The sequence below is a fragment of the Triticum aestivum genome, chromosome 2D, assembly GCF_018294505.1.
Source record: "Triticum aestivum cultivar Chinese Spring chromosome 2D, IWGSC CS RefSeq v2.1, whole genome shotgun sequence".
NCBI classification, from domain to species: domain Eukaryota; kingdom Viridiplantae; phylum Streptophyta; class Magnoliopsida; order Poales; family Poaceae; genus Triticum; species Triticum aestivum.
The window spans coordinates 565,130,244-565,143,211 of record NC_057799.1 but is presented as its reverse complement, the minus strand read 5'-3'; the positions used below and the strand labels follow the sequence as shown (position 1 = coordinate 565,143,211).

The 12,968-nt window shown below is 47.0% G+C and overlaps 1 protein-coding gene across 1 annotated transcript; it reads left to right on the top strand.

Moving 5' to 3' along the window:
• Nucleotides 1-11,129: 11,129 nt before the first annotated feature.
• Nucleotides 11,130-12,534, top strand: LOC123049997 (E3 ubiquitin-protein ligase ATL4). Its single transcript, XM_044472846.1, has one exon. The coding sequence runs from the start codon at nt 11,173-11,175 to the stop codon at nt 12,193-12,195; it is 1,023 nt and encodes a 340-aa protein (XP_044328781.1). The 5' UTR covers nt 11,130-11,172; the 3' UTR covers nt 12,196-12,534.
• Nucleotides 12,535-12,968: the final 434 nt, after the last annotated feature.

The following is a 12,968-nucleotide window of genomic DNA, read 5'->3' as shown; positions in this document are numbered from 1 at the left end:
ACATCATACTTAGCAAGCATTTTACGAAAAGCACCATGAATAAAATGTGAACCACCATTAGTCATTAAATATCTATGGACTCCAAACCTCGGAAAAATAACTTCTTTAAGCATCTTAATAGAAGTGTTATGATCAGCACTACTAGTTGGAATAGCTTCTACCCACTTAGTAACGTAATCAACATCAACTAAAATATGTGTATACCCATTAGAGGAAGGAAAAGGTCCCATATAATCAAAGCCCCAAACATCAAATGGTTCAATAACAAGTGAATAATTCATAGGCATTTCCTGACGTTTACTAATATTGCCAATCCTTTGGCACTCATCACAAGACAAGACAAACTTACGAGCATCCTTGAAGAGAGTAGGCCAATAAAAACCGGATTACAATACCTTATGTGCAGTTCTATCTCCAGCATGGTGTCCTCCGTAAGCCTTGGAGTGGCACTTGCATAGGATCTGTTCCTATTCATGCTCAGGTACACAACGTCTAATAACACTATCTACTCCTTCTTTATAAAGGTGTGGGTCATCCCAAAAGTAATGTCTTAAATCATAGAAAAACTTTTTCTTTTGCTGGTATGTGAAACTAGGTGGTATAAATTTAGCAACGATATAATTAGCATAATCAGCATACCATGGAGTATTATGAGAAGCATTTATGACAGCTAATTGTTCATCAGGAAAGCTATCATCAATAGGCAGTGAGTCATCAAGAACATTTTCTAACCTAGACAAGTTGTCTGCAACGGGGTTCTCAGCTCCCTTTCTATCAATAATATGCAAATCAAATTATTGTAACAAGAGAACCCATCTAATAAGTCTAGGTTTAGCATCTTTCTTTTCCATAAGATATTTAATAGCAGCATGATCAGTGGGAACGGTTACTTTGGAATCAACGATATAAGATCTGAACTTATCACAAGCAAAAACAACTGCTAAAAATTCTTTTTCAGTAGTAGCATAGTTTCTCTAGGCACTGTCTAGAGTTTTACTAGTATAATGGATAACATTCAATTTCTTATCAACTCTTTTCCCTAGGACAACACCAACAGCATCACACATAATTTAAAAGGGTAAATTCCAATCAGGCGGTTGAACAATAGGTGTAGAAATAAAGGCATTGTTAAGTATTTCAAATGCTACTACACAGTCATCATCAAAAACAAAAGGAACATCTTTTTGTAAGAGATTGGTGAGAGGCCTAGAAATTTTAGAGAAGTCTTTAATAACCCTCCTATAGAAACCAGCATGACCAAGGAAACTTCTTATACCTTTGATATCTTTAGGACATGACATCTTTTCGATAGCATCTACTTTAGCTTTATCAACCTCAATACCTCTTTCAGAAATTTTATGCCCCAGGACAATGCCGTCATTAACCGTAAAGTGGCACTTTTCCCAATTCAGGACAAGATTAGTTTCTTCACATCGCTGCAAAACTCGATCAAGGTGCTTAAGAAATCATTAAAAGAAGTTTCGTAAATGGAGAAATCATCCATGAAAACCTCAACAATCTTTTCACAAAAATCAGAGAATATAGCAGTCATACATCTTTGAAAGGTAGCAGGTGCATTGCGTAAACCAAAAGGCATACGTCTATAAGCAAAAGTACCGAAAGGGCAAGTAAAAGAGGTTTTCTCTTGATCATCTTTTGACACAGGTATTTGAGAGAAACCCGAATAACCATCTAGCTAGAAAGAAAAAATGAGTATGTTTGGATAGTATTGCTAGCATTTGATCAATAAAAAGTAGAGGGCAATAATGATCTTTTCTAGTAGCTTTATTCAATTTGCGGAAATCAATTACCATTCTATAACCTGTAACAATTCTTTGTGGAATCAATTCATTCTTATCATTAGGAACAACCGTAATACCTCCCTTCTTAGGGACACAATGAACAGGGCTTACCCATTGACTATCGGAGATAAATTATACCTACCTCCAGAAGCTTTAGTATTTCATTTCCTACCACTTCTTTCATCTTAGGATTTATCCATTGTTGATGATCAACAACTGGTTTAGCATCTTTCTCCAATTTTATTTTGTGCTGACATAGAGTGGGACTAATGCTCTTAAGATCATCAAGAGTATATCCAATAGCGGCATGATGCTTCTTCATAGTTTTCAATAAATGATTTTCTTCATGCTCTGAAAGGTTAGCACTAATAATAACAGGATATATCTTCTTTTCATCAAGATAAGCATATCAGAGTATCAGGTAATTGTTTAAGTTCAAACACGAGATCACCCTTGGGTGGAGGAGGATCTCCGAGGATTTCAACAGGCAAATTGTGTTTCAAAATAGGCCCTTGATTAAAGAATACTTCATCTATTTCCCTTCTTTCATTCATAAACATATCATTTTCATGGTCTAGCAAATATTGTTCTAAGGGATCTGTAGGAGGTACGGCAATAGAAGCAAGACCAATAATTTCATCCTTACTAGGCAATTCTTTATCATGGGGTTGTCTACGAAATTTAGAGAAATTAAAATCATGAGACATATCCCCTAAACCAACAGTAACACTATCTCGCAGTCTATCTTAGCATTAACAGTATTCAAGAAAGGTCTACGAAATATAATGAGACAAAAATCATCTTGTGGGGAACCAAGAACAAGAAAATCAGTAGGGTATTTAATTTTCCCACACAAGACTTCAACATCTCTAACAATCCCAATTGGTGAAATAGTATCTCTATTGGCAAGCTTAATAGTAACACCAATATCTTCAATATGAGTAGGTGCAATATCATTCATAATTTCTTTATATAGGGAATAAGGAATTGCACTCACACTAGCACCCACATCACATAAGCCATGATAACAATGATCCCATATTTTAACAGAAACAACAGGCATGCCAACAACAGGTCTATGTTTATCTTTCATATCGGGTTTAGCAATTCTAGCAGCTTCATCACAGAAATAAATAACATACCCATCAATATTATCGACAAAGAGATCTTTAACCATAGCAATACTAGGCTCAACTTTAATTTGTTCTGGGGGTGTAGGTGTTCTAGTATAACTCTTACGAACAACAGTTGAAGCTTTAGCATGATCCTTTATTCTAACAGGAAAAGGTGGTTTCTCAATATAAGCAGTAGGAACAATAGGATCAACATTAAAAGTAATGGTTTCTTCTTCAACTTTAATAGGTTCTACTACTTTAACTTCAATGGGAGGATGATAATTAAAGCACTTCTCCTTAGGGAGATCAACATGAGTAGCAAATGATTCACAGAAAGAAGCTACTATATCAGAGTCAAGTCCATATTTAGTGCTAAAATCACGAAAAGCATCGGTATCCATAAAAGATTTAACACAATCAAACTTAAGATTTATACCTGACTCCTTACATTCATCGAGTTCCCAATCTTCAGAGTTGCGTTTAATTCTTTTTAATAAATCCCATTTGAATTCAATATCCTTCTTCATATAAGAACTAGTACAAGAAGTATCGAGCATGGATCGATCATTATGAGAAAGTCGAGCATAATTTTTTTTGAATAATAATTTCTCTTGGAAGCTCATGATTGGGGCATGAATATAACATTGACTTAATCCCCCCCCCCAAGCTTGAGCAATACTTTCTCCTTCAAGAAGACAAAAATTATATATATAATTCCGATCACGATGAACCAGATGCATAGGATAAAACTTCTGATGAAATTTCAATTTCAATCGGTTGTAGTTCCATGATCCAATATCATAACATAGCATATACCATGTCAATGCCTTTCCCTTAAAAGATAAAGGGAATACCTTCTTCTTGACAACATCCTCGGGCATACCTGCAAGCTTAAATAATCCACAAACTTCGTCCACATAGATTAGGTGCATATCGGGATGTAATGTTCCATCTCCTGCATAAGGATTAGCTAGCAGTTTCTCTATCATACCCGAAGGAATTTCATAATAAATATTTTCAGTAGGTGCAGTAGGTTGAGGAGCAACTCTTTGCTCTTCCGGTCGAGGTGAAGTTATCCCGAGAAAGCCCCTCAAAGGATTATTTTCCATAGTAGCAAGTGACAGTAAATTTCAGCACACTATATAAATGTTTCCTTACCAAAGGCGCTTCACTCCCCGGCAACGGCGCCATAAAAGAGTCTTGATGACCCAAAAGTATAGGGGATCTATCGTAGTCCTTTCGATAAGTAAGAGTGTCGAACCCAACGAGGAGCAGAAGGAAATGACAAGCGGTTTTCAGCAAGGTATTCTCTACAAGCACTGAAATTATCGGTAAGATAGTTGTGTGATAAGATAATTCGTAACGGGTAACAAGTAACAAGAGTAAACAAGGTGCAACAAGGTGGACCAATCCTTTTTGTAGCAAAGGACAAGCCTGTACGAACTCTTATATAAAGCAAAGCGCTCCCGAGGACACATGGAATTATTGTCAAGTTAGTTTTCATCATGCTCATATGATTCGCGTTCATTACTTTGATAATTTGATATGTGGGTGGACCGGTGCTTGGGTGCAGCCCTTCCTTGGACAAGCCTCCCACTTATGATTAACCCCTCTCGCAATCATCCGCAACTACGAAAGAAGAATTAACGTAAACCTAACCATAGCATGAAACATATGGATCCAAATCAGCCCCTTATGAAGCAACACATAAACTAGGGTTTAAGCTTTTGTCACTCTAGCAACTCATCATCTACTTATTACTTCCCAATGCCTTCCCCTAGGCCCAAATCATGGTGAAGTGTCATGTAGTCGACGTTCACATAACACCACTAGAGGAGAGACAACATACATCTCATCAAAATATCGAACGAATACCAAATTCACATGATTACTTATAACAAGAATTCTCCCATGTCATCGGGAACAAACATAACTACTCATAAAGCATATTCATGTTCATAATCAGGGGAGTATTAATTATCATTAAGGATCTGAAAATATGATCTTCCACCAAATAAACCAACTAGCATCAACTACAAGGAGTAGTTAACACTACTAGCAACCCACAAGTACCAATCTGAGGTTTTGAGACAAAGATCGGATACAAGAGATGAACTAGGATTTGAGAGGAGATGGTGCTGGTGAAGATGTTGATGGAGATTGACCCCCTCTCGATGAGAGGATCGATGGTGACGACGATGGCGATGATTTCCCCCTCCCGGACGGATGTTTCCCCAGCAGAATAGCTCCGCCGGAGCCCTAGATTGGTTCTGCTTAGGTTCCGCCTCGAGACGGCGGCGCTTCGTCCCGTAAGCTTCCTCCTTATTTTTTTTCCAGGTCAAAGCACACCATATAGCAGAAGATGGGCATCGGGGGCCTGCCAGGGGGGCCACAAGGACGGGGGGCGCGCCCAGGGGGGTAGGGCACGCCCTCCACCCTTGTGGCTGGCTGGTGGCCCGCCTCTGGTACTTTCTTCACCCAATATTTTTTATTTATTCCAAAATGATTCTCCGGGAAGTTTCAGGACTTTTGGAGTTATGCATAATAGATCTCTAATATTTGCTCCTTTTCCAGTCCAGAATTGCAGCTGCCGGCATTCTCACTCTTCATGTAAACCTTATAAAATAAGGGAGAAAAGGCATAAGTATTGTGATATAATGTGTAATAACATCCCATAATGCAATAAATATCAATATATAAGCATGATGCAAAATGGACGTATCACTTTCTCAGGTCTAGAATTCCAGCTGCCGGCAATCTCCCTCTTCATGTAAATCTTGCAAATTAAGAGAGAAAAGGCACTAGAATTGCTCCACAAAGTGTTATATTGGTCAAAAACATTATAAATAACAGTAGGAAAACATGATTCAAAATGGACGTATCAGAGCGACACGGATGCGGGGCCTATGCTTGCCTTACGACATTTCCAACGGCAACCCACAAATTTCCTCCTGCATCCATCTGCGGATAGGGGGGTGGCACCAGTCCACGGACACGGATGCGGGCGACCGCCATCCAACCGTAGCCGCATACATTTCAACCCGCATTTGAACCAACCAGATGAATTTCACGCGAATACGACGAATTTCATTAAAATTCGGAGATAATTTAAATAAAATGGTCGATATTTCGACCGTTTAACTAACAAACTAAAAAATATCTAAACACTATACCGGACGATCACCTCGTATGCGTGGTTGCCTTGTCCTGCTGCACCGCCTTGTCGTCCCTCCAGCGTCGGTACATCGCTGGAGGGCCAAGGCATCTTGCTGCTCGCGGAGGAGCTTCCTCTCCGCCTCCTGCTGCGACGTGCGGAGGGTCGCCGCGGCCACTGTCAACGTGGCTTCGGAGCCGTGGCGGCGGCCTTGCCGCGACCGGCTTTTGTGGTGCAGTCACTAAGCGACGACTCCTCGTTGATCTTGGCAAGCTCGCCGTCAAGGCGACGACGGCGCCTGCTACTTCTTGAGCTTGCGTTGGTTTTCCCTTGAAGAGTAAAGGGTGAGCAGCAAAGTAGAGATAAGTATTTCCCTCAGTTTGAGAACCAAGGTATCAATCCAGTAGGAGACAACGCACAAATCACCGAATACCTGCACAAACAATCAAACAACTTGCACCCAATGTGATAAAGGGGTTGTCAATCCCTTCACGGTTACTTGAAAAAGTGAGATCTGATAGAGATAGATAAACGGTAAAGTAAATATTTTTGGTATTTTTGGTTTATAGATCGGAAAATAAAAGATTGCAAAATAGTAGATCGGAAACTTATATCATGGAAAATAGACCCGGGGGTCATACGTTTCACTAGAGGCTTCTCTCAAGATAGCAAATAATACGGTGGGTGAACAAATTACTGCCGAACAATTGATAGAAAAGCGCAAAGGTATGACGATATCTAAGGCAATGATCATGAATATAGGCATCACGTTCGTGTCAAGTAGACCGAAACGATTCTGCATCTACTACTATTACTCCACACATCGACCGACTCCTGCCTGCATCTAGAGTATGAAGTTCATGAAGAATAGAGTAACGCATTAAGTAAGATGACATGATGTAGAGGAATTAACTCAAGCAATATGATGAAAACCCCATCTTTTTATCCTCGATGGCAACAATACAATATGTGCCTTGCTGCCCCTACTGTCACTGGGAAAGGACACCGCAAGATTGGACCCAAAGCTAAGCACTTCTCCCATTGCAAGAAAAACCAATATAGTTGACCAAACCAAACCGATAGTTCGAAGAGAATTACAAAGATATCAAATCATGCATAAAAGAATTCCCAGAAGATTCAGTTAATATTCATAGATAAGCTGATCATAAATCCACAATTCATCGGATCTCGGCAAACACACTGCAAAAAAAGTATTACATCGAATAGATCTCCAAGAACATCGAGGAGAACATGGTATTGAGAATCAAAGAGAGAGAAGAAGCCATCTAGCTACTAGCTATGGACCCGTAGGTCTGTGGTAAACTACTCACGCTTCATCGGAAGGGCAATAAAGTTGATGTAGAAGCCCTCCGTGATCGAATCCCCCTCCGGCAGGGTGCCGGAAAAGGTCCCTAGATGGGATCTCATGGGCACAGAAGGTTGCGACGGTGGAAAAGTGTTTTCGTGGATGCCCCTAGTGGTTTGGGGATATATGGGAATATATAGGCGAAAGAATTAGGTCAGGAGGGTCACGAGGGGCCCACAAGGTGCGCCATACCCCCTCGGCGCTCCCTCTGTCCTTGTGGCCGCCTCGTGGCTCCTCTGACTTCATCTCCAAGTCTCCTGGTTGTCTTCTGGTCCAAGAAAAATGATCATGAATGTTTCATTCCGTTTGGACTCCATTTGGTATTCCTTTTCTGCGAAACTCAAAAAAAAAACAGGAACTGGCACTGGGCACTAGGTTAATAGGTTAGTCCCAAAAATAATATAAAATAGCATATTAATGCATATAAAACATCCAAAACAGATAATATAATAGCATGGAACAATAAAAAATTATAAATACGTTGGAGACGTATTAGCACCTAGTAGCCATCTTCGCGGTGGTCATGGAGCGGTCGAGCGCACACACGGCGGCGAGGTCCGGGTCTTTCCGGACCCATTCCGGCGCCACGTCGCTCTTCGTGAACGCGGAGCAGCGACCGACATTGTGCCGGTCGTACCTCGCCTACTGCCATGCCGTGCGCTCAGCCTCGAAGACCACGACCTGAGAGCCGGAGGCACCGGTGTAACCGCCTCCTCCAAGGTAGTGGAGGATGCGGTCCCGCGCCTTCGCGATCGCCAGTGGCAGCTCCTCCTTGGCGTCGCTAAGTTGGAGGCGTGGCGGTGCGGCGTGTCGTGGCGAGGACAGTAGCTCCCTTGACGCAGGGTCCGATCTGAGCGCTGCGGTTGCGCGAGGGCGGGGGCCACCCTGGATGCCGTAGGGCCCGGAGAGCAACGGCGGCGTTGCCAAGAACCACCGGAGGAAGAGCTTCCGTCGATGCTGCCTGCTTGCACGGAGCACCATGACTTCGACATCGCTTCTGGGATCGAAGAGGACGAAGGGCTCGGCGAGGTGGGTGACGGGAAGGCGGAGGAGTGCGGCGGTGTTGGGGGAGGGGCGTTGAGGCTCTGTGCTTCGCCGGAGCACGGCTTATAAAGCTGCGTCTAGGCCATGCGAAGGGGCGGTCAGTCCGCTTCAATGCAGCGCAGCGGCCGGAGTCTGTTCCTCAGGAAGCTGCATCCGCATTGAAGCGGCGGCTCCCAAGAGGTCGCGTCGGTCAGCACCACCCTCCGTCCCTCCAGTAACACCGTGGCATCAATGCCGTCCGCTGCGCGTCCTGGACTGGCTGAGTGCGGCGTGTTAAGCGGCCGTGCATCGGAAGGAAAGCACGGGAGGGGCGTTTGATTTTTTTTGTGGGCAAGGGCGGTCAGAAGCCGGCTTGGAGCGGTCCGGACTCGCACAAAGCCCCTCATGTTTGTCTCTGGATTGTGGGAGAAATCGCGTCTGGATCGCGCCGCGGACCGATACAGACCCACGTTGGATGGCTTCCGCTGTCCGGACAGTGCGGTCCGGACGCATGCAGGAGGTTTGCGGGTCCTCTTTGAAGATGCCCTAAGACGTCGATACAACGTGTAGGACATCCATCGTAGAGGGATTATTATCCTAACTGAAGTCATCACTCTTGATTAGACTGATTTGTTTCTATGTGACTCAGATGTTTGGATAAGAAGGTTGCCATTGCTTTTCTCTGTTTTGTTTTATTTATAGATGCCCTTTCTCTCGTTCTGGTAAGCAACATATTGCTAACAGGTTTGGGTGGCTCCGGTTTCGCGCCGTTCACAACGCTCGCGCCTGCCACAAATTCGTGGCGGGCCAACAGAAATGGAAAGCCCGGAGGCGAGCTTCCGTGCGGGCAGAAGCAAGAAAGCTCCGATGTCACAGGTGGGGAACAGAGTAGGTCGCTTGCGGCACCATCACAGAGATCACATACACTCGTGTCATCCTAACTACCAGTACACGTATGCTGGCTGGATTTCCAAATGCACCCATAACGCACCAACCTGTTATGCTGTCTTTGTTACTGGCACTGACAGGAAATGCGATCTAATGAAAAACTCTTAATATAGTATTGAGCAGTCCAATCTTGTGCAAGTTAGGTAAGTAACAACCATGGTTTTTACGGTGGTGGTTGGTAGATCTCTTGCCCCTTTTCAGGCAGCACCCCACCCATCGCACTCCGGGCGATTCAGGTGAAAACGCGAGCCCGGGGTGTCCTCTTCACTCCAGTGTCAATTGGGCATGATGGGATCTCCCATTTCAGTGCAAGTTGGGCACACACAGTGGCAAGTAACCATGATGTTTACGGTGGCGTCAAGTAGATTTCGTGCCGAATTGACGTGTGGGTCCTAAAACGTAATACTCTATGCCAGCCACCTTCGCTTGAGTCCCGGATGAGGTTACCTGTCTCTCTCTGCATTCTTTGCGGTGCCACCACCTTGAGAGAGAGCTAGCTAGCCAGAAAGGTGGCACACTCCATGAGAAAGTTCAGGGCTAAGCATGCATCATGATGAAGGACAACTCTAGTAAGATCAGAAAGCGCAAAAGGGGCACCGAAACGGCAGGACGGTGCAACTCATGCCCGTCATAATTGGGGCAGAAAAGCAAGCAGCGAATGTGCAGGCGCGGAGCAGAGGCAGGAATTCATCGGCGAAAAGCAAGCCGGCATGCAGAGCCCTCTGCCGCATCCGCGGCCGGACCTGCGCTGTGGCCGCCACCACGAGAGGAACCAATTGAGAATGGCATGGCATGGCATGCTAGGTGTGCAAGCCAAGCAAGCGTCCTCTCTCAGTGCGCCTTCTTTGCTTTGTGCGCCAACGGACGACAGCTCGCCGGCCGGGATGAGTGCCGAGGCTTCACTCCTCAGCTCCCCCCAGCTCTGCTGACTGCTACTCCATCTTTGGGACACAAGGCCACTCCTCTCGGCTCAGCCATTTCCGTCCTAATCGGGACACCTGTGAGGTGAGGCGTAAACGGAAAATCTGAGCCTATGATTGCCGTGGCTGAGCGCCGCAGAATTACCGGTGATCCGTACGGGCGTGCGCTGTCACTTACCGGGACGTGGAATTGGGAGGTGATTTGGAGGAACGGAGATCCAGTTGCAGATCCACGCATCATTTTTAGGAAGGCAACACGCCCGTCCATCATGATGTAACATTCCCTGGGTAGTATATTTAGGTAGCAGTTATTTTTGTATTGGATTAGCTCGAGTTGTTTGCAGTTTCTGGGCCTGAGAGCACGTCACAGGTGTGCCTAGCCTAGCGAAGCGGGTTGCTACCTACGTGTAACGTGCCTCGTGGAAAATGGGCACGCAAATCATTTCCCGGCGACAATTTTGCTCGAAGAGGGGGCGGTGCTTTACGTTACTCCACCTTGCCAGATTAGTTTCAGTGTGTGTATGTGCTCCTGGGATAAGAGTACAGTTTACAATCTACTCCTTCACTCCACTCCACTTCACTTCAGTCTTGGAGTGGAGTAGAAATGATGAAATACAGACGTGAATTGGTCATCTGATCGCACCTGATCTGACCGGTCACCGCCATTTACTCCCGGCCCCTGCCTCCGCGCGCCGGTCACTCGACCCGACCCGATCCACCGCGCAGCCCAGAGAGTCGCCCTCGCGGATAAAAGGCGCGAGACCTCCGCCCCCTCACCGGTTAAGCCAACTCCATCTCCAACCCCCACCACCCCACCCAGCCAAAGCCTCCACCCGTCCCCGTGATGTCGTCCTCTTTCCCGGCTCCCCCGCCGCGGTACGCCGACGACCCCGGCACCTCCTTGTCCTCGTGCATCCTCATCATCCTCGGGCTCCTCGCCTTCGTCTTCGTCGCCTCCTGCTCCATCAGCGCCTGCCTCGGCCGCCGCTCCAACCGCGAGCGGCCGTCTCCCCCGCCCTCGCCGCCGCCCGGGACGCACCGCCAAGACGACGACTGGGCGGACGAGGGGAAGAAGGATCTGATCGAGTCGCTGCCCCGGTTCACGATGGCGTCGGCGCTGGCGGCGCTGCCCAAGAGCTCCCCGGACTGCGCCGTCTGCCTCTCGCCCTTCAGGCCCGAGGCCGAGCTGCGGCTGCTCCCGGCGTGCCGCCACGCGTTCCACGCCGTCTGCGTCGACGCCTGGCTCCGCACCACCCCGACCTGCCCGCTCTGCCGCGCCACCGTCGCGCCCCCGCACCCCTCCATCGCCGCCCTCCTCGCCGCCGAACAGCCGCCGCCGCCGCCGGAGCCTGCCGCTGCGAGGGGCAGGGACCGCTCCAGGAGGTTCCGCGTCGAGATGGGCAGCGTCAGCAGCCGCGGCGGGTCGCCCGCCACTTCCACCGCCAGCGACGACAGCCGCACCTACTCGCTCGGATCCTTCGAGTACCACATCGACGAGGAGGTCGAGGCCGTCGTGTCCCGCATGGTGCGCGCCGCGGCCAGGGCCGACACCATCAAGGACGAGAAACCAGCAGCCCAGGGGTCGCCGTTGCCGTCGCCGCCCGGCGAGGCGGTGGCCGAAGCGGCAGGGACGCCGCCGCGCGGATGGCTGCGGGAGTACATGGACCGCGTGGCCTCCTCGGCGTCATCCTTCTCCTACTCCCTCTCGGCCCGGTGGAGCCAGAGCCAGCAGGGCCAAAGGCAGGAGGAGCCGTGGCTGTGGGACGCAGAGGCGGCAGCAGTGCCGCCGCCCCCGCCGCCGCCGGGGTCGGACGAGGAGGTGGAGACGACGTTCATGGTGCTGTACCGGTGGATCGCCGCCGTCTGAACTGAACATAATGAGTGAAAGTGCCGGGGGCCGTCGTCAGCTCAGGTGATCCAATGTTTTGGAAGCTTCTGTTGACCTTGGCACAGAATGTAGGTGCACATAGGAGTTCGGATCTTGGAACCTGAGCAGAGAATTGCAGGCAAGGGTAGATTTGTTCCTTTCTTTTCTCTAGACTAGTTTTTACCTTGCCATGGATGTAGCTGTGCCATGGAGTATGTGCGTGTGTGTCGCGACTAGCATGCACTCTTTGCCTCAAGGGCAGAAGGGGAAATGGTGCTGAAAATTGGGATCAAAATTGGTTCGCTCTACTCTTGCAATGTTATATTATCGTATATCTAATATCGGATTCTTAGGGTGAAAAGTAAATGCAATTGATATCCGTCAGGAGAACTAGGCAGTAACCTAGTGACAATGGTCACAGTGACGCACCATGCGCCCATAGTTCGACTCCTGTCGAGAGCGGATTACTGGCGCCTTATCCGGGTAGGCTCTTTCTATAAAATATGTCCTGGATGCTAGTGCCCATGGATCTGGTTTTTTATAGATATCCGTCAGGCTGGCAAAGGTCATCCACTGATTACTGGATTTATTCACTATATTCTTTGAATGTGGTGATATTCAATTCGAATGCCTTGGGTCGAAACAACATTGATGCCCGTCAGGCTTAGCAAACAACATCTCGGGGTTCAGATTTTGGAACCCCGTGTGAAGAATTGAAGGACAAGGGTAGATTTGTTCTCTTATGTAGACTAGTTTTATCACATATGTAGTCC

Excerpts from the sequence above, each read along its gene's own strand:
- LOC123049997 (XM_044472846.1), top strand. The coding sequence starts at position 11,173 with ATGTCGTCCTCTTTCCCGGCTCCCCCGCCGCGGTACGCCGACGACCCC.